At 27.6% G+C, this 23,930-nt stretch overlaps 1 protein-coding gene across 1 annotated transcript in view; it reads right to left on the reverse strand.

The window, feature by feature from the left end:
* Positions 1-6,910: 6,910 nt before the first annotated feature.
* Positions 6,911-23,930, reverse strand: part of stnB (stoned B) — a 59,258-nt gene continuing 42,238 nt past the window's right edge. Inside the window, exons 6-9 of the mRNA XM_016059469.4 lie at positions 22,043-22,124; positions 14,018-14,233; positions 8,676-8,811; positions 6,911-8,601 (exon numbers count right to left, since the gene is read on the reverse strand). Of these exons, the coding sequence (XP_015914955.3) occupies positions 8,273-8,601; positions 8,676-8,811; positions 14,018-14,233; positions 22,043-22,124 (763 nt within the window). The 3' untranslated portion in view covers positions 6,911-8,272. The remainder of the gene's footprint in view (positions 8,602-8,675; positions 8,812-14,017; positions 14,234-22,042; positions 22,125-23,930) is intronic.

Here is a 23,930-nt window from a genome sequence, read left to right on the forward strand (position 1 = left end):
TATTTTGTGACAGCAAACGCATGTAGACGTATACACTAATTAATCACGGTTATTACACAACTAACAGTGGTACAGCTAGATAATGATAGATTATACTGCATATGTAAATTTTCATAAAATTAGAATATAAAATTTTGAATTTGATTCACCTGTCATATTTTAATTTAAATATGCTTCCTTTGAATTGATATATTCCATCCTAATACTTCATGTATAACAAAAAAGAAAAAAAATTTATAGATAACATTATAAAAATTATTAAATACATTATCATTATTGAAATAATAGCATGCAAATTTCTAAACAAAATTTTTTCCTATAAAGTTTTTACTCAAAAACTTATTTACAAATGCCTACGAGCTTGCCCATCTTTAATAAATATGATGGAGACATTCTCTTCAATTATAGAAAATTCACTTAAAAAGTGTACTACAAATGAACACGTAAAAATCAAAGGAACTATATTGCCAGAAGCATTTCCTATTTACTTTAATTAGCATACATTAAAAAAAGGACAGTAGTGTTGTGCAAAGTAAAAACAAGCAATTAAAGGAAAAACAAATATTTTTTGTCACACAACAAAAATTAAGACATAACTTAAAATACATAAATTCTACTTCAAATATTCCATTTATCAGATTTTTATGGTAAAAGAGATTTCTTGGGAACCATTTCCTTTTTTAAATAACTTTGGCATTTACAATTAAGAGGGCACTTTAATTATTAACAGGAGAAAATGCTGCCTTCACCAAAAATTTGTAACAATATACAACAGAAAGCTATTTTACATTTCTTAAATTTATTGAATCTGTAATTAATTTTTCTTTATTTTATATTCGTATATCAATAAAGAGAAAAAAATTTATCATTTATTAACTTTAAAGGTTCTCTTGGTGTCTACTTAACACAAAAAACAAAATCATAAATTACATCATAATTTTATACAGTCTTCTGAAATCATGACCAGAAATTGAAACAGAATATGCACTTATAATAATTTCAGTCACAAAAACATCATATACATAACGAATGAAACAAAATAGATAGTTACAAGTTCAATTTTCAGTAAATTATACTTAAAAACTGCAGAAAAAACCTTTAGTACTTGCGTGAAAGTAAACATTAAACAAAAGAAAATCAACAAATTAATCTTAAACTTGTAACAGAATAAACATAGAAAACCCAAAGAAAAATAACTTATAATTAGCTTTTTTAATACCTCTAATATTACAGGTAAGAATATTAACAATATAGGGTCAGACCCTAGGTTACTGAAAGTAATGGGTTACACTTACATTTCCAACCAAAGTGGCTATGCTCCAGGGAGAAATTGTCACCATCTTTTTTAAGTGAAATATGTGAATAATAAATAGAAACAATTTATTCAATTAATAAAAATAATGTGTAGTGGAGATTGCTGCATTTCAGACCAATTTTAATTCTTTATTTTTATGCAAAATGTAATGGTACAATAAAACCTGGCCTAAACAGACCCTTAATTTAACAGAACTTTGATTTTAGCAAAAATATTGTTTGGTACCTTGATGAATAAAATGCATGTAAAATTAGACAAAAACTGTCAAACATGGAAAATGGAAGTCAAAATGGAGGTTTATATAAAAAAAAATTCTTTTGAAAATTTACAAATAATTTTGTTTCTGAAAACATTTTCCCTCATTAGTTTAATTAATTGAATAAAGACAGCCAAGAAATGGCATATTACAAAAAGGCGAAAACTTTAATTATTCAAAAGGTGCAACAAACAATAATTAATGCACTTTTTAAGTAACACAAATGATCATTAAACAACCTTTTTCCATAACTAATTTGATCATTAATAATCAATTGAGTCGTGGATTGCTAACTTGCACCTACACTTCACAAATATAAACCAGAAAACATAAGAAATGGTGACAAAACTAGTCTCTTATTTTAAGCATTACTAAATAAATCACTTTGTTTAAAAGATGAAAAATGCTCAGAAGGAAAATAGTGGAAAAAAAGATAAGAGTTTTTTTGCATATTTATGTTAGGTGAAATGGAGAAATCTTTATTTATTTCGAGGGGGGCAAAGTCCTAGTGCATCAAAAAACATGGATTTGGATCTAGAGATCAAACAATAAAGTGTGCCCCTGACAGCTGAGTTAACGAAAGAATGGTTTAAGAACCTTAAATGGAAAAACTAAAAACAAAATTATCCATGCTCTATTGTTTTTAGATAACATGCTATTCCCCCAATGAATTTTTCAACACATGACTTGCTTGGTTTCCTCCTAACACAAGGCTTTCTCAGTTAATGGATCAAAGAGTTATTCAAAATATCAAAGTGTAAAACAGTACAATTTAAATGGTCTTTACTCGCCAATACATATAATACATCTTCAGCCCCAGATAACTTGCAAATACGATCTATATATCAAACCTCTTGCTAATACAATCTTGGTTTTAGATGTGGTGATATGGATAAGTCAAGTTGTGAAGAAGGTGATGTCAAACTGTAACAAATTGCTTTAAAAACAGCTGAAATTTCTAGGATAGAATTTACTACTATAGAATATGAGCAGCAGGACTTGCAAAATAACACGAGTTGCTTTTGTTAACTTTAACGATTTATTAATAAACATCTCACAGAAAGTAGTAAAGAAGAGGGAAAAAAATATAGTCTTAAAGAAAGAAAATTGTGATTAGAAAAGTAATCAAGAAGCCAGCAACAACAAACAGCAGCAATTTGCATTACAAAGAAAAAATTAAAATTTGTTTGATAATATTTCTTAAGCTGGGGTGTTTGTTGAAAGCCAAGTAGCTAAAATTATAAACAATGTTCAAAAATCTCTTCTTGATTTCAGGAAAAAATAAGAAAAGCATGTGAGTAAATATATATATTTTTTTCTGTTCTAATATTTAGCATGTGTTTTTAGTCAATACTGAAAGCAAAGAAATATAGGCATTGTGCAGTAGTTCATATAAGTTATTCATAAGAAAAACTATCATAGATTCATAAAACTGAAACCTGGCCCTAGTAGAAAAATTTTGATACCTACTGTGATTCCTATAAATACAGGTTTACTGTATTTATCCTAAAGAGAATGTCATGTTGGAACTTTATCTACCATAGCTCGATAAGGTGTAATTTTCTAATCAAATTGATTCCACAGCAACTCAAATCAAAAAAGTTCTCTAGCACATGTTTGGAAAACCTGTAATAGCCACCAATGCAATAACTATTGTTACAGATATTAATTGCATAGACTGAATGCAACATTTCTTCACTAGATGGTACAAATATTTACACTGGTCCAAGATACAACACTCTCAACATAAAACCTTTATACTAACAATTAAGATGCATATTATTTACTTATATTTCCATTTCAATTTTTTCTACACTTTAATATTTATTGATTTTTTCTATGGCCACAAAACTTTTCCAGCAAGAGGTTGGGACTAAGGGCTCTAGAGGGGTACTTGAATATGGGACCTTTAAATGAATAAAATAGTTTTGATTTCAAGGAAATTTTCAAAAAAACTTATTGATTTTACTATTCAGCAACTTAATTTACACAATTTATTCGAAATTTTAAACATTCTTTAAAAGGAAAAACATTTTATGAATAATTTTAAACAATTTATTTCCAATTGATCTACAACACTGAATTTTATAAACAAATTACAGAATTATTTTTGTTAGCCCATAATATTGTTATTCATAAAATATATAACCAGAAACATGTTTATTCTGTTTTTTTTTTAAAAATAATATTGTACTTTTTCAACCCTTACCAGTTGAAACTTAATCACATAATTACTTTAAAGCTAAAGCTATATTAATCACAAAAATTAGAAAGATAAAAATCATGATGTGTTTGGTTTTTACTTTTACCTAATATTCAAACTTTCTGAAATAAAATAAAAAATACTTTTTAAACTTTTTTTCCCTTTACTACTCCATCACCAACTATGCCAAATATTGAATGAATGAATATTATATGTGCCAAATATTGAATTATTAGTGTTGGCTTTAGTCGCCTAAAATTGAAGGGCAACTTAAGCTGCAATGTTTTACTTAATTTTGTCATTAACACGCATATTTTAGAAGATTTTCATAAAAGTAAATATAAAGTGTATCTGAGGACCTTACAACAATCAACCTCTTTAGGTTTGAGAGTATAACTTCCTCATTAACAAATTCACTCTAAACATATCAAAAATGCACATTGTGCTAAAAATGTTAAAAAAGTGATGAAATATATGTTTCAATTAACTCTGTTTTTAATTATAAAAAATGAATTTAAAAATACTTTTCTATTAATACATATTTAAGCTAAAAATACCATATAAAATATCTTTTTAGTAAAAAAAATTGTCACAAATGTTTACTTTTAGTTAAATTTAATAATTGCGAAGTGATTATGAATAAAAATTTTGAAGTATAATGGTAGAATTTTTTTAAAGATGATACAAAAAGTAAAATAAAGTTCTATTTATAAAAGAATTGTTTTGAAATATAGTAACACAGTAAACATTCAAATATAAATAATATTTATATGTTTATGAGTTTTAAAACTCAAAGACACAGCATTTTCAGTAATGTATTAATACTTTTAACCACCTTTTATTTGCATAAAATACTTTCAAAACATCAAATTTTGGCTAGCATGTCTACACATTAAACAAAAAAAAAAATTTTTTTTTGGGGGGGGGGAATACGGAAACAGTGTATTGGGTAACATCCTACAAAATTTGCACAATAGAAAAAGCTTTTGAAAGTTAAACTTGGGTTAATAATTAGTCATAAAAACAAAAATAAAGGAAAATGCATCTATTTTAGTTTAGTTATTTTAATTTCAGTCTCAAATGAACTTATTTATGCCACACTTAAATGCTTGATGTCCTTTTTTTTAAAATTTAATCCCTATTTTTAAACCTGATAAAAACTAATATTTCGCTGAGATGCATCAAATACATTAGATGTTCAAAAACTTTCTTAGTTTCTTATTCCTACAGTAATTATCAGTTTTAGTGAAGGATAAATGCATTGCACACTTTTGATTGAGTGAATGTTAATCCATAAATATCTTTTCTATTAACTTTGCTACATCATATAATTAAATATGCATCATAAAAACCAATTTTTATAATAATTTTTCAAAATCATTAAAAAAAGTTCATGATATATCTTATTCTATTTGAAATCAAAGGTTTATATGAGTTTACAATCATGCTATTAGAAATACAAGAAATACGAACACTAAATTAATAAAATATACTCGAAACATTTTATCATAGTTTGTTTAGAAAAGTTACATCAAATAAGTGATGAATCTAATAAAAGTTAAAAGTATTTATAATGCCAGAAAAATCAATCGAACATAATAATTATTGCATATTATTTTTAATTATCTTAAGACATTTTAAGTTAATAAGTAATAAAAAATACCATAAACAGAACACTCTTTATTGCTGATAGATTTAGTAAGGTGGGTGAAGTTTTACTAATTTTCAAATAAATTATCATGCATTATATGAGAAATATTAGTCGAACGATAAAATTTTTATATATTAAAAAGCAATTTTTGACAGAACATATTTATCTCTCTTATGGTGTTAATGAACTATATATCTCAAAACATATAACCTTTCACAATATTTTTTTGGAAAAAATCTTAGAGTATTTCAGTTAAACAGTTTGCCATTTGTTACTAAAATAGTGTAAACAAAACTACATACTTAACATAGCTGCAAAAAAAATTGTATTACTGTAAAAAATAAAGAAATAATTTTTATGGTTAGAAAGCAATAGAGAAGCTTACTTTTATGCCAAAATAATATAAATCTTGTATTTCAATATTTATTTGAAAATGAATAATGATTTTTTTTAAGCGTTTGCATGTGCAGAAACAACTGATCTATCATTAAAAGAAAAATGGTATGATAAAATAAATAAACCCTCAGAGCTTCCCACTTATATATCTTCTTTTCGCTCTTATATATCTACATGTTTTTCCCAAGTACAAAAGCAAAATAGTGCATAGCAGGGAATTTTTTACAGGCACTCTATGCTTGGTGGATAAAAAATTTTTTTAAAAAATACATAACATACTATAAATGTGCATGCAATAACATATATTCACGACTCTTTCAATCAATAAACATTGGAAAAAAATTTATTATTTTAAAATAAATGGAACATAATATATAAATTTTTTTATGAATAAAAAAAGCCTACTGTTAAACCATTAACTGACACTTCAAACATTTTTAATTAAATTTTAAGAAAGCATTTAGCAAAGAGTTGAATAAAAAACATGGTGTTTACAATTACTTTAGGTAAAATTAATTTTATGCATTTTAAGTTGATGATCAAGCAATACTATAATACTATTATTCTGTAACATATTTTTTTATAAAATCATGATAAATGAGTTCGGTTTTAAATCCCCCGAACAATATTATGAACTTCTGACAAAAAAAAGAAAAAATATTATGCTTTTCAAAAAATATATATCTTACTATTTATACACATTATGTAGAATTTAAAAAATAAAGAGACATGATTAATAATTTTTTGTTACAAAAAAAGTTTGTGTTAAACTTTAATACTTAAACTACGCAAAACTTAAATATTTACTACAGTAAATCATTTCAATATGATGTTATTCAGAAAAGGATTGGTGCATATTTTAAGATATTTAAATTTGGTCTATGTTTAATGCAGTTTAAAAGTTAGCCTACTGTCATATTAGCCTTGAACTTAAAGACTGATCTAATTGGTTTATTAATTTTGAATAATCGCTATGTTGTAATAAGTTTACTACTTTTAAAAGATTATAGAAATACAATTAGTATAGTTTCAATAGGCAAATATAGTTTCATATATAGCAAATATAACCTAGTTTCAATGAGGTAAACATTTTTTTTTTCATTTTTAACATCCAAAATTATTGATTTAATACTAGAATAAAGAATGGGTTTATCCTTAATTTTAATAACTACTCGACTTACCTATGAAAATTTCAAAATTAAATACTAAAGCTTAAGATTCTGGTGTTTTACTTTAATCACAAAGAATTTTATGGCGGCAATATGACACAGTTTCAAACTTTTAAAAGTTTTGCTTTTAAGAAATTTAATATTATTTCAATTATAACTGTTAGATAAAACAAGAGCACATATTACATTTTCTTTTAAATCCAGATGCAATACTTCAGTAATAATGGAAGTTTAGATTTTTGCTTCACATCAATCCTGAGAGACCACATTTTAAATAAATAAAAACCATTTTATAATAAAGGAATGAGTCTACTATATTAGAAAAATATTCTGAATTAGCAATATGTGTAAAACATTTTAGTTGTAAAAACTGATAGAATATGTAACACCATGTTTTACATTTAGAATTTATAAAATTGCTTCCCTATGAAATCCAAGTCTTTGCAATACTAACCACAGTTAAATAAAAAATAATGACTTGTTATAAAAAGTAAATACAACCATAATATTTATAATATTATAAGCAATAGTAGATTAAGCGCATATAAATATTTATAGACCTCAAAAGAAATTAATTTACTCTCTTTTAGATATATAAAATGTAACATAGCATAATGTTTTTGCATAACATTCAGTTCATATATTGAATTTCACAACTACTCGCTCAATAGAAATATTCAGTTTCTTGCAAGTTTGCAAAGAACATTTAAACAATATGTATCACATCTATGAATTATAATTGCGATGATTTAGAAACATTTCCAATTAATCTAGACTATTTTTGATGTCCTACATTTCAATATTTATTTAGAAAAATGGGATAAGTTTTCTTCTGGATATTTTTAAACAGTAAACACATTTACAGGCATAAAGCTGATTTCAATTTGCTTCAGAACATCAACATTATTGAAACTTACAGCCATTATTAATGCTGTTATAATTTCACAGCTTTAACCCATATCATTTCATCATTAACATGTAAAGAGCTTTTGCAAGCACCATTTACATTCATTGCTATATTTTCAATAGTATTTATAATCTCAAAAGAAAAAAATATTGTACAGCAAATGTAACTTATTGAAAACTCTGTTTTCACACTTACTACGCCATCAATATAAACAAACACATCGTAAAGTTTCCCTCATACATTAGAGAAGATAACTTTTCCCATCGTTTATCATGTGTGACACAAACAACAATCTACACGACAGAATTACGATTATACCATATATTTTAAGATTTTAAATAGTAGCCAAGCTCTCATATTATTTTAAGGGGAAACTTAATCGCTATCTTTTTCTTCGTCTTCAGTACTTTCTTGCACTGTTGAAGTGGTGCTGACAGGGACATTAGGTGTTGGAATTAAACCATCTATCTCATCTGAGCTACTTTTAAAATCAATTTCAACTTTATACTCATGCTTTGAAATATATTTGACATACTTTTCAGGTGGAATGGGATTAGTTACAGATACTGAACGCACAGTAGTGTGAGAAACATAAGTTGCAGGCATGGTAAATTCAACATCTACAAATTGTTCAAATGATTCTGGTATTTGATCAAATGAGGTTAATTCTGTGCGAAGCAAAAACAACTGCTGTGTATATGCTCCTACAAAAGAAAGATTTTTGAGTTCTCAATTTCAGTATTTTTTGTTCTAAAGTTAGATAGATAATTTAACTTACCTTGACCTTCTTTAGGTAGACGTGGAATACGCCAAACTACAGCATGGAAGACATGTTCATATTTTGCTTGACCTGCAGATACTTCTATAAGACTAGGATCTAGATTTTGAGCAGCTCCAATAATACGTTCTAACCCCTATTAATACAACAAGGATAAAATTTACAAGAAAATTAAGAATATATCCAAAAATTGGATTTAAACATTTTTTTTAAGTCACCACAGTTACAATTAAACAATTTTTAGAATGTAATTTTACTTATCTTTGAAAACATTGACTGTAAATTAAAATGCCCCTCAGAAATGATAATGAAAAAAAGAGATATATCAAGAAAAAAAAATTCTTTGACAATTTAAAGAGCCTAAAAATTAATTTTTTTAACACTACTAGTGGCTGTGGCTTCTGCTCACTATCGCTTGCCACCCCTTTAATTTATTCAATGAATGCAGAAATTTGTTTAGACAGACAATTGTAAATTTTTGCAAAAGTTCAAACATTTATTAAATGAAATGTTCTTGCATATTTACAGGGGATAAATGCATACCCTTCAATATTAAAAGTTTGTACGAAATATCTTATCCAGTGGTAGTAAACTAAAGCATAAAGCTTTAAACAAAATAGAATTTTCTAACACTTATATGAAAACTAAAGATTCATATGTCTATTTGACTACAACCTCCTATATATATATATATATATATATATATATATATATATATATATATATATATATATATATATATATATATATATATATATATATACCTCAATTCAACAACCTTCAAGGAAGGTAAATATAGGATGAAGGACTTATAAGACAAAACAAAGCTGTCAGGATTACGTCAGTCTTTATGTATCTAGATTCATCATAATCAATCATTAAAACAATTTACTAAGCATTACATAAAATCAGTAGATTTGTCAGCTAAAAATTTGGTTGTAGCACTTATCTTTCATAATAAGCATTACATAAAATCAGTAGATTTGTCAACTGAAAATTTGATTGTAGCACTTCTCCTTCATAATAAAAATATAATTTATTACCAATGAGTTATGCTACTTGTCTAATTGCAATACAATCTGGATCTACATCCCTGTTTACAGGGTATGAAGAAAAAAAATCTATCATGCTCCTCAATCCAAATGATAATTATAATATTTAAGTACATTAAGTACAGATATTATATTAATTAAGTATGGATGTGTAAATTTCTAGAAGGAAAAATTTTATAATTCAGTCTACTTCAGTAATAAATATACATTTAACAATTGGTAATGAAGAATGACAATAATTACACTTTCTTAATTCTTAGCAAATTTAATCAGTGCATTAAAGTTTAATATATAAAATAACCACTATCATTTTCAAATTTTTTCAATCCATAATATCTTTTGAATTTTGCCTTAAACTTCCATAAAAAAGAGGTTATTTAACATGAAATTATGAAATATAAATCCTGCTGATTAAATCTAAATTATTTTTTCCAAAAATTAGTGCATCATCTACATAAAGAAATAACGCATAACATTTAAATATGTAAGCACAATGGCACCACTGTAATATTGTAGATCAGCTAAATCAGCAAATTATTAATTTTCAAAAACCACTCTCTAACATGTTGGCGCAATCTATAAAAAGTTCTTAAGTTTAAAAATAAATTCTAACGAATAAAGCAAAATGAACAACAAAATAAAATGTTTATATCTTTCTCCCTTCAACTTCCTGCACAATGATAATAAGTCAATATAATTGTTATATCTTTAAAAACCATTAAATTGATAAAAAAATAGCAGTATGAAACGACAAACAAAAAAGTTTGTTTTACTCATAAAAACAAATATTTTTTAAAAATTTGATATTTTAGGTCCTGCTATCCTATGTTAAAAAGTATATAACAGCAAATAATAAAATTTTATAACAAATTTATGTTTACATTCAAAACTTAATAAGCATGTTAGTAAAAAGGTGACAAAATGATTCTCTATTTAGGCAAATATTAATTTAGATTTAAAAACAATTTGTTCTTAAAAAGAAATTGAACTATTTAAACAGGTGTTAGAAACGCCACTGATCTCACTGAATAATGTGTTGGAAAGTATGCAAAGGAAGGAAATAACAGAAAATGATATGTATGCTTTGTCTTGATTCAAGGAGAATAAGTGAAAATGACTAAATACGATAATAGATAGACTAGGGCATTCCTAGGTAACAAGTCTCAAAGAGACGATTGATTTTTGAAACTTGCAAAAAGTTGAGGATTTATATCTGCTTTTACATGGGTTCAAGACCATATCGCTTTTTCCCTCTCCTGTAGATGGTGTCGATAACAACTTAGTCAGAAGAAATATGTATCTGTTTAAATTTCCTGAGAAATATCTAAACTTCTAAGTTTGGAAAATAATTTTTATCAGCAATAAATTTAAAACTATTTAGCATTTTTTATTATTTAAACATAACTAGATAAAAAAATAAGCAAGAGATTTCATCAAAAAAAAAGCCATTGGATACCAAAAATTTTTTAGCGCCTCTAAAGCAATTTTGCACTGAGTCACGTTGTAGGCACTTTACTAATGAGGAACCTGCATGCTTTTTTTCATGTTTTAAAATGAAACATCATGCCATTTTATAAAGATAGACACCAATTTCAGACCGATGCGATAACTAGTTATTTTGTTATTAATAGTTAAAATCGCTCAATTAACCCCGCCCCCTAAATCACTGCTAGGTTTCCCATCCACTCTGATGACGTCATAGTATAGTACAACCACGACTTCCATCATGTTGTGAAACGGTGAAAGCATATGCCGTCCGAGTATAAATTCTGAAAAATGGTTCCAAGCAAAACCTACAAGTGTTGCATTGTACCATGTGCAATAGCTCTACATTAAACACGCCAAATAAATTATTTTTTAATGTACCAAAAGGAGAAAAAGGACAAATTTGGTGCAAAGCCATCAAACGCGATGAAAAAAACACACGTAAATTGTCTGCAACTACTGCATTATACTGTTGCTAAGACCATTTTACAGTAATTTACTTAATTATAATTTAATTCTATAAGATTGTTTTCCTGATTGATAAGCTTCTCTGAATGAATAATTCATTATACTAAATTAAAATGTTTAGGAAATGTTGTTCAGATCACTTTCTTTCTTTTTTCTTAAATTCTTTAAAATGAAAGGATTTTATTCTTAGAGAACAGTGGTGTACAGTTTCTTTTTTTTAAAGTCAAAAAATAATTTTATCTAGAAGAAAAAATTATCAAAGTTAAATTAAAAAATTATAATGATAATAAGCACTATTTACATTTCTTCAAAAAAAAATCAAGAAAATATTTTAGAAGTTAATAATAAAAAAGAATTTTTAAAAAAAATATACCTAAATTACAGGTCATATACCATTCATTCCATCCCCTCTAATTGGGATCAACTCATTAAATAAAAACTGTTCAGACATTTATATATAGACAAATATGAATAAAAATGAATCAATAAAAATAAAGGAAAATGAATTTATTTCAAAAGTTATTGACAAAAAAGTAGTTTTGACATTTATTTTTTCATTCCTTAATTTTATTTCATTACGCTGAAGGGTTTTGTGTTAAAAAATAATTAATTAATTTTATCTAGAAGAAAAAATTATGAAAGTTAAAATAAAAAATGATAGGGGCCTAGCATTATTTACATTTCCTCAACAAAAAAATCAAGGACATATTTTAGAAGTTAATAATATAAAAAGAATTTTTTAAAATATTTTATTTACCTAAAAACTTATAATTCCAGGTCATATACCATTCATTCCATTCCCTCTAATTGGGATCAACTCATTAAATAAAAAACTTTCAAAACAGTTCAGACTTTTATATATAGACAAATATAAATAAAAATAAATCGGTAAAAATAAAGAAAAATTAATTTATTTCAAAAGTTATTGAAAAAAAAGTAGTTTCGACATTTATTTTTTCATTCCTCAATTTTATTTCATTATGCTAAAAGGTACCCACAAAAATTTTCTCAAGGGGGAGAATGCAACTGATATACACTACATATATATTTAAACTATATATGACATAAACATGAAAGAAAAACAATTTTTTAAAATTGCAATTAAAATTAAAACCCCTTTGTAACACATTTCTAGATAAGAAGCTTTGGTTTAACTCCTCCCGTTTGCTGCGTTACTATACTTTGAAGTCATAAGCAAACCCCGCCTCATTTTGTGTCACGTGAGGTTAGTTTCGTTTTGGGCTAATTTTTAGTTAAGTTCTTTTTAATATTCAAGTTAGTTTTTTAAATTCTGAATTGATTTTAGAGAGTTTTAGGATATAGACTACTTAAAATAATCAACATTCTGCGATTACTCAACGCATGCAGGTTCATTATACATAGCTGCTGAAAAAACAGCAACACCACAAAAATAATATATCTGGTAAAATGGTGTAAAAAATATACGTTAAAAATCAAATATATTAGAAGCATTTGCTTACAAAAAAAACGAACAGTCTTTAGGAAGTAAGGCTTTTTGATTTTTAAAGAAATATCTGTTATTTTATATGGAGACTCGGTTTTTATTTTGTTCCATAAAAAATCAGGCTCTTACCTCCAAAAATAACCTAGGAGTTTTATCATTTTAAAAAGTAGTTTTATTAATTTATAAAAATTTTCTCAACTCATGAGTTGTGCTCCACTAGACTTATTCATTAATTTTTTCTAGTAGATTATGTGGAATATCTTCTAGATGTATTAATGTTCTTAAAAGGAAAAAATATTAATTTTTCCAAAATTAATGTTATGCAAAATTTTGGATTTTTTAACTGGGTACCATTCTGTTTCATCTAAAGAGATACTCGAACAGAGCCGAAGAAAATGTTCAAATGAAGAAAAATAATCAGTGAAATGACAATGTTTGAAAAATGAAATACAGTTAAAAATTCACAAATTTTTCTACAAAATATCACTTTATTGCCTTTATATACTCTTTAACAATGCATCATCAAATTTCAAATTATTTGGTTAGACATTTCTTAAAGTGACATTTAAACTGCTAAAATATTTTTCTCATTTTATATCTCAATATTTTGCAAATGCTGGACAGTCAAATTGACAGATTCCTGGCTATTTAGGTTAGTTGATTCTTTACCATAAAAAGAATTTTAGCAATGATTTACTGCTCATCTCATTAAATGCAGTACAGCTATTGGAATTATGAAAAGAAAGAAAAATATATGTTATAAGTTACAAAAATTCTATTGTCAGTTGAACAAAATATAAAACTAAATTTTCAATTTACAAATTTTATTTTTTCAACATGTTCAATCATAAAAAATGCAGTGAAATTCTAACCTTTATCTTTCCAGGTCTTCTAGCAGTTGACTTTTTGGAGCCATATCTAAAATGTTTCTCTGTGCGAAATAGATAAATCCAACATTCAGGAACTGGAAATCTTATTTGGATGTTTTCGCATGGAACTTGACCCTGTTTTCGGCTACTATAACCTGGTACCAAGATATCTGATCGAATTTCAACTCTTGTATTGCTGACTGTCATAAAGACACGAACCTATAATATATTGCACAACTCTTTTAATATTAATCTATTGTTAGGAAACTAATCATACTTAAAAGTAATTTAAGTAAATTAAATTGTATCATACAAAATATGAATCAAAATCATTGTATCGGCAAAAACGTGAATTAAATTTACACTAATTCCTAAATAATAAAATATAAAATATCATAAGATTAATATTATAATGCATAAGAAATGTAGTAAAGTCTCTTCTAAAAAGCCTAAACAGGAGGTAGGTTAAGTGAAAAGCATCAATATACAGTATTACTTGAAAATCTAGTAGCCAGAGAAAATTTTTAAACTTATGTCAAGGAAGAAAGTAGATATATCAATTTTAAACTGGAAACAAGATGCAGAAACTAATAAGATATACAAAATATCATAGTAAAAAATGAATATTAAAAAGCATGTGGAAATCCATAGCAATAAGTGTTGGAAAAGTAATCGGTAAAACCATGTGGTTTTAAAATGATAATTGAGTTCCATAAAGCATGTTAAAAAATAATGACACAAATTCGTGTGTTGCAAATGTACGACTAAAACCATCACCATTTTTAAAAATCTGTAGCACTTATTGCTGAAACCTTTGACAAGACCATGTGAATTTAGGATGACATCCTCTCCCAAAGAATGACGAGGTACTCAAATGCACTATTTAAAAAATGCATGTACCAAATAATAATTAAATAATTGAATTGAAGCAATAATTTAATGTTATGATATCCCATTAAAAATATTGAGATTTTATGCATGATTGACACGATTAAAAGTGATCGACAGGACAATACAGTGTAACGTCCCATATCCGGACGTCCCTTTCCCGGAAGGATCGATTTCCCGGACACTTTTTAACAATCAAAATAAACAAACATCTCTTGATCTTCTCCTCTCAAAAAAAAAAAAAAAAGGAAACAGAAAAGACCACCAAGTCCGTGGAGTGACCATTAGTGACGCTCCTCTTCTGGAATGCAGGGAAAGAGGGTAATTTGTTTTCAATAGAGCACAACTGAGTCCCCTCCCCCCCCCTTCTTTCGTATGCAGCTGGCTAGTAGATGAGGCATTTCCTGGAACCTTTTTACTGTAGAAAAGGGTAAACGTGGAGGGGGAGTATGTCCTTGAGAAACATTGTCCATTCAATATTTAGGAGGCGGGGGAAAAAAAGGGGGTAACATTCTTTCTTTAGCATTGACATGAAAAAGATTTCAAGACTCCCATGCCACTGAAATATGAATTTGACTAACAAAAGTCCTTTTATTCCAAACCAAGAACTAAATTAGATTTCTCCGAAATTTATTCCTTTTTTTCATGCAGTGCACCTGCAAATACATTATAGGAACAGGCGAATACCTTGGCGAAATAAGTCTTGCAAAATACTCTGAAACTAATTTCTCTCGCCAAATATCTCGTATTTAAAGCAATCTAACGCGTCACATTTGTTCGTTTTTACCGATCTAGCATTTGTGAGTTAAGAATTTGTGATTATCGACAGCTTGCTTCTTTTAATTATTTTTATTAAGTTTTTTGATAAGTTATTGTTTTTTTAAGTTTTTAACTGCGTAATTTTTATTAAGTTTTAATTGAGTTACTGTTATTCGTGTTAAGTTTTTTTAAAGTTATTTTTGTTTATTACTTTTTATTTTTCTTACGATGTCTTCACGTCCGTCGAAGAAAAGAAAAAATGTTTCTTTATCAATTAAAGAAAAAGTAGAGTTACTGAGAAAATTGGACATGGGCACTTCAGTATCTAAGTTGTGCGACGAATATAAAGTAGGAAAGTCTACTGTGTACGATATAAAAAAACAGAAAGAGAAACTTTTTGACTATTTTTCAAACTCAGACACACCTCTTGCAATGAAGGATCGGAAATATATACGAAATGCTAAGCACGAGGATCACGATAGAGTTATGATTGAGTGGGTACGACAACGCCGTAGTGAAGGCGTACCGTTAACGGGACCAATGTTAATGGCTCAAGCAAAGATTTTTCATGAGGATATGGCCATTCAAGAGGAGTGCAGCTACAGCACTGGATGGTTGAAAGCCTTTAAAAAAAGACATGGTATGCGCCAGCTATCTATTTGCGGAGATCGTGCGGAAGCTGACACCGAAGCTGCTGAAAAATTTATAGAAGATTTTGAAGAATTAATTAAAAATGAAGACTTGTCACCAGAACAAGTATATAATGCCGATGAGACTGGACTGTTTTGGCGGTATGTACCCCGAGAGACTTTAGCCGCAGCTGAGGAAAAGAATCCAACCGGTGTTAAGGACTGTAAAGTAAGAATGACAATTATGGGGTGTGCAAATGCTTCAGGTACACACAAATGCAAATTGTTTACAATTGGTAAAAGTGCTCGCCCTCGCGCCCTAAAGGGTGTTAAAGTGTTACCCGTAAATTATCGATCTAACCGAAAAGCCTGGATGACCCAGCAACTAATGGAAGAATGGTTGGACAACGATTTTGTGCCGCAAGTCAGAAAGCATTTTCAGTCAATTGGCTTGGAAGAAAAAAAACCACTTTTAATACTGGATAATTGCTCTGCCCACAAAATACCGTTATTGATGGAAAGGGCAAATGTTTCTGTTGTGTTCTTGCCACCCAACAGCACTTCAATTTTGCAGCCGATGGATAACGGTATCTTAAGATCCTTCAAGTGCAAATATAAAACGCAATTCTTGATGTCAATGCTGACCTCTTTAAATGATGGCCAAAACTTGCAAGACTTCGTTAAGTCTTATTCCATAAAGACTGCCATATGGAATATAGCAAAAGCGTGGGATGAAGTTGATCAAAAGACCCTTAAGAATGCTTGGAATAACATTTGGCCAGCAACTATTTTTTTTGGTAATGATGAGGACGAGCCCCTCTTTGAAGGTTTTCGTCCAAACAAAGAGAAAGAAAGTGTGAGAGAGTTGTTGCACTACATCAAAAGTCATTGTGAGAGGGAAAAATTAGATGAAGAAGATGTTGTAGAAACACTAAACTGCGACGATGATGCCCCAACCGTGTCCCAATTAACCGACGAGGAGATCAAAAACATAGCTTTAAACAAGCAGGATAGTGACACAGAAAGTGTAGATAGTGAAGAAGAAATAGCAGAAGAGAGGATTTCAACTGACGATTTAGTTAATCATTTAGATATTGCCATTAAAGGACTGGAACAAAGAGACTATATTTTTGAACAAGAAATCATGTCCCTTCATAGGATTAAGGAAAAATTGCTCAATAAGAAACCGAAAATGAAACAGCTTTCTTTAAAGGATATGTTTAAAAAATAAAATATTTATAGTGCCTACGCATTTTTTATTAGGAGTTTTTGATTTCTATGTAAGGTAAATAATTGATCTTTATTTTACGTAAGCATTATTTTTTTAATATTTTGTTTGATTTAAATCGTTGAGAAAAGCAATTTTTTTTCTGGTTTCTTGTAACATTAATTTAATTTTTTTTGTTGTCATTTTAAAGCTTTTTAAATGATTAGTTGCGATTTATTTACGTGATGTGTTATGGACTTATACTATGCTTATTTTAAAAATCAGAAGTTTTTTTTCCTTAGATGGTTGAGTCAGTAATTCCCTCTTCTTTAATGCATTTTATAACTGCGTATTTGGCGTAATTTTGATAAATAATCAATTTTCTATAATGCTAATGGTTAGTTGATTTTCCCGACGACCACGATAAATTGACAAATTATGTATTAAAGTTTAAATAAAAAAAGAGAGAAGAAATAACAGTTTGGCGTGTCGATAATCGTGACGTCGATTGTCGTTTTCAATAAGTACGATGGTTTTCTGTATTTTTTCTAAGTTAGTGTGGTCAATTATGTCTCGAGGTGTAATATTGCGCCAGATTATTTTTTAAACGATTAAATAAAGCATAGTAATATTTAAACATTATTAATGAATAAAGAACAGACATATTTCGGCCGTTTTAGAATTCCAATGCAATTCTTTTATTCACCTCATTTAGTAAAGGATAGCTGTGTATTTTCTTTAAAAGATTTCTTTTCAACTTGTCAAGTGATAACAATCCTCCCCCTCTTAAGCCAGGCGAAATTAATATGCCCTTCCTTAACGTTGTTTTGACAACCACTAACGTGATTCTTTCAGTCCCACAAGAAAAAATAAAGATAACTCCATCAGCATGCCGCGCCCACGCTTGATTGATAACTTCCCCGCCCTCAACTTGAATGATCTCTTTACACATATTTTCTCTATACAAATAAGGAGGGAATGGATTTTTCTCCCCCACCTACCCACCTTAATGAATGACAGGGAATCCCGTTTCTTCCTTGAATCGTTCTAGTTCAAAATGGCGGATAGAGCAAATTAATATTTTCATTACTACTGTCAATTTTTTTTCGTTTTCTAAATTTTAAGCACTAATTATTTTTTTTCTAATATTTTGTTTTCGATTGATTAAATATCACATTCAAATACTAAAACATTATTGCCCAAAAAATAACGTTTATTTACTTTTTGCTTCTTAGATTCAGATCGTTTATTAGATCATTTTAAGCTTTGTTTATCTTAGGGGTGTATTATACGGAAAAATCTATTATCCGGACTTCGGGAAGTCCCACCGATTCTGGATACGCGACGTTCCACTGTATTTCTTAATTGAATTTATGATGAAATCCTGCAAACTAAATGTATAAAAAAATAGACATTATCTAATGGGGCAATTAGGAATTTGCATGGCATAATATTGTTCTGAACTATAAAGATTTTATAAATCACATGAGAATCTATAGATTAACTGCGAAAATAGTGACCAAAGCACCACATCAATTTATATTGCAATAAAATACATGCTTTTAAATTAGTTTTAAATCTGCAAATTTGACCACTGCATTGGTTTAAATAGGATGTCTAAAATCTGAAAATTCAAAAATCAAGACTTGCTTAGCTCCCAAGCAATCAGGATTTTCAAGGTTATGTTGTATTTTAATTCAGACTTCTGTTAGTAAAATATTGAAGATATATGGTGTGAACTGCAAAGTGAAATAAATATGTTAAAAAAATGCATAGGAAAAAACATTATTTAAAAAATTTCATTGAAATTAGGGCAGTTTATTTTTATCACTAAAAAATAATTAAGCCAGCTTTAGTATTCTATGGGATAGTAGTAACAAGTAGAGAAGATAGAAAGACATTATTAAATCATTTCTCTGGCAAGACCTGACTTTTCTAATTATGATATAAAATATGCCTTTGTCTTTGAACGACAGTCCAAACAATTCTACACCCCACTGACTTTAAGTGACCTTAGGATGATTTATCATTTTTCAACATTCATGTTTAAAACAATTTTGTAGTTTTATTGTTTTTTGCTCCGTTCAGTTATAGTAAATATGTGGTTTATTGAAGTCCAGTTTAGAAAGAGTCTATGATACAACTCATTTCTATTAATTAATTATAAATAATAGAAAATATGCATAATATTTTATATTATTCCATAAGAATAATTAAATGGATATACTATGCATTAATAATCTTGTGATTAAACAGTGTTAAGTAAAAACCAATATCCAACACAATTTTAGAAATGTCATGCTTCACTGAATAGATTGAATAATATAACTATCATTTTTATATCAATTATAGAATAAAACAGAAAACTAATTCAGAAATAATGACATCATTTTTTTCAGTTAAAAATACTTGAAAAAATTGAAATTTGTTCACTTATATGCAATTCTCTTAAAACAGAATTTAAATGCCAAATAATGAGTTATAACAACAAAAATCTGGTATTAAAGACATTTTTGAAGATATCTAATTGATTAATATAATTCTGAGGAATTTATAATAAGATATTTAGCTTCATAATTTTTAAAAAGTAAAACATATCCTAATGTATCAGAAAAATTTGAAAAATTCATATGTAAAAATTTATTTTCAATTTTGCTAGACATTTATGTTTAATTAATTTTTTTTTTTTTTAACTTGCTATTACTTTTGAGTAAATATATAACTCTGGTAATTCACTTACTTGCTTTGAAAAAAAAACAGACAACATTATTATTTATATATACTATTAATAACTATTATTTATATACTCGATACATATTAAAAAATTAATATAAGGAAAGAAAATATTTTGGGAAAAATTATTTTCATTTTTAGTGGTTACAAAGCATATATTCAACTGTACTAATATAGTACATCCTATAGTGTTTCAATAAAAAAATTTAACTGTGGTGATTAAATATTGAATAACAGCAATAACAGGTAACATAAACAGGCAATAAATATATCAAAAAATAAATTTACACAAGTCTAGTGTCTAGAACGGGTAGTATTACAATTGACGCAATAATCATATCTTTAAAAAGGAGAAAAAACTATAGGATGCCCCACTTTTTTCAAAAACACCATATTATATGTTCTAGTACTATCTTTTTCATTGATTTTTTTCTTACTTTAAATGATAAATCAAACCTGGGGAAATAACTTTAAAAAAATAATAAAAAAATTTTCCGATATAAATTATATAGACAATTCATAGAAAAAAGGAAAACACGTTTGAAATAAGATCTAATATAAAGGTGCACAATCTGCAGCCCGCCAATTCTTGCTATGCAGCCCGCGGCTGCATCTGAAAAAAATACAAAAAATTCCTTTTTTTTAAAAAAAAATTCAAGTTCCAAGTTTTAAAAAAACTTATTCTTAATCAACATATTTTTTTGATCGCTTATTTTTGTTGATTAGCGCTATAGATTTACACAGTTTTAAAAGTCTCAATATTTTTAATACCACATTATTATGATACACGAATTTTGAATTTTAGTCATTACTTTTAACACTCTTCATGTGCGCAAATTTAATTGGAAATCCAATTACTTTTCCACCGTTTTTTCAATAGTTATAGCTCTGCACTTTGACAAAATTTCTAAAATCACAATTTTTTAAAATATGTATTAACATCTTCAAAGTTTTCAATGGTGCATTTAAATAAACGCATTTTACATGTGCTTTGAAAGGAATATGCTGAAAACTGAATGTTTTTTTTAGAGTAATCAGTTCCGCAGTACAGAATTTTAAACATTTAGAAGCATTTAATTTTAAGCAAGCATTTTACTAAGCTAAGTGATAAAAAGAATTCAGTGACTAGAACATTGATATTTATATAACAATTACTAACTATAATTGCTGTCAACATGTTTGTCTAAATGCTTGGGCATGCAGCCCTTTATTGGTCTATCTGCTGTGCAGGTAACCATTCACTCAAAAAGGTTGTGCAGCCCTAATCTAATACCGATAATTTTAAGTTTAAAATCACTTTTCACAAAACCTCTGTTAGAGCATCTATATAAAATATAAGATGCAGGCGCTTTAAAACTCTGTTTTTACAAATTTACAACAGGATATTTGCAGAAAAACTAATTTTGAGGAAACAATGATTAATCTCAATTTAAATATTTTGCATTATATTTGTATATTTCTTAATTACATATCTTTCTACTTTGATATTGATCTGCTAATTATTAAAAGAATAACAAATTTGCAAGTGAATCTAAAACATTTAAAACAAGATATAGTATAATCCAAAATTTAAGACCACCTAAATCAAAAAAGTAAAATGTGACGCTTAATATAATCACAAACATTGTAATATAAACATAAGAAAGATTAAACGAGGAGGGAACTTGCAGGTCTTCTAGTGTTCCTCTTTTGAATAGCAAAAAAATTACTACAAGTTAAATGACCGATCCAAACACTACCCCTTCTAGACATTATAACACATTTCAAAAATAAATTTAATCTGGAAAATTCATAAATCATATTTTTATAAACCTGTAATGGAAGTTCTCTGTTTTTTGGAGGACGAATTCGAAATCGCAACAACTCAAATAGACAAGCATCAGGGGGATGAAATCTAAAATAAATAATATATTCCCAGTATATTAAAATGGATTTTAAAACATGCCTTAAAATGTTCAAAAAATATAACTTTTAAATGAATAGCTTTCAAAAGAAATAATATTAATTCAAAACTATTGATAGAAAGCGTGCATTCATTATGTATGTGTGATCTTAAAAATAATGATAATACATTAATAAAACCAAGCCAAGAAAATGACAAACAGCAATGAAGAGCAAACAAGATAAGTGAACTTTTACTTTTGTTACATGAAAGGAAGAGAAAAATATATTAATGAACGAGATGTAGTCCAAAATCGTCTAGTGAATTACCGTATTTTTCGGCGAAAGCGCCGCTTCATCACAAGCGCCGCACCTCGATAAAAATGAATTTTTAAAAAAAAAAGTTACAGTAAGTGCCGCAATAGCGCTGAACCGCGTATATCAGCATCCTTTCAGAAGAGACCTTTAAATTACCATTTAGAATATCTGTATAATAAAAAATTAAATTTTTTTATGCATTTCATAAAATAAAGTTTTAATTTCTAAATTATAATAAAAAATTTCTTTTTCAGCAAAAAAAGCAACAAAAAAAGTTTTCTCTTTCAGCGAAAAAAAAAAGAAGAAAACAACAAAACTATATAAAATAAAGTTGTTCTTACTAGTTGGCACCGCGCCAAAAAACAGAAGAACAATAAAAAAATATTTATGTTCAGTAGCTGAATTAAGGCTGAACTGATTACAGGAATCCGTAAAACAATGCAATAAGAAAAATAAAATAAAAATTTATTAAAAGAAAGATTTTAAAATAAAAAGATTTTAAAATTTATTACCGTTAACAATTTGAGGAAAAACTAATACATAATAACGAAACAGCTAATAATAACGAAATAACTAATAATAACAAGAATAAGAAATAACTAAGCAGGCCCCCAAAAAATTCTGAAGAAATGAGCGAACGGGAAATAAGTCTCACTTTCACGATCTTTGAGGGTGGAATTTTAGTGAGTAGAATGCCCTCTCCTTCAATGGAAATGACCCAATGTGACTCAATATTTAAAAGGGGTTGGGTAAAAGAAAACGATATGGGGCCCCTAATCCAGCATTCCAAAATTTGGCACTTAATCTGATCTAATCTTTTTTTTTTTTTTTTTTTTTAAGAAATTTATATTGATAAGACAAAAAAAATCAGCTATATTCTTTTTATTTGGAATTTTATTCTGTTGAAGTAACTTAGGTACTTTATTTTATCTTCTAAAAATAAAAAAGAAGCTTGAAAAAAAAAATCTGTGTCAAAAGAAACATATGTTTCTTAAGCAGTTTAAAATAAAGTGAGAAGTAAAAACACTTGCATTTCCAATGAACAAAATAAAGAAATGGAAGTTGGAAAAAACTGATCAATCAATCTTGACAGCTGTGCTTGTGCTTTACCCCCAAATTTCCCTCTTCTGTTTGACCATAAATTGGCCACACCCAGTTGACATTGAAATTACCACGTGGACAACAAAATGAATTCTATCCCTTTTGCGGTTTTTTATTCGATTCATTAATTTTTTTTTATTTTGCCGCTTTTTATTTTTTCTTGTTAATTGTTGCTTGCTTGTTTTTTTTATATCGTTATTAGTTTTTAGCTTGTTTTTTGTTGTTATTCATTGTTAGTTTCTTAGCATTAATTGTTAAAAAAAAATTTTTTTTGTAGTTCCCTGTTAGCTTTTTTTTTTCTTCTTGCGAGGTAAGCGTCTTTTGTTAAAACAAAATGCTATCTGAAAGAAAAAACGAGAACTATGATCTCGCTCCAAAGAAGAAACGATTATTTCTTCTT

This window comes from Parasteatoda tepidariorum, chromosome 11, assembly GCF_982258835.1.
Source record: "Parasteatoda tepidariorum strain Cologne lab strain chromosome 11, Ptep-v5.0, whole genome shotgun sequence".
Lineage (NCBI taxonomy): Eukaryota > Metazoa > Arthropoda > Arachnida > Araneae > Theridiidae > Parasteatoda > Parasteatoda tepidariorum.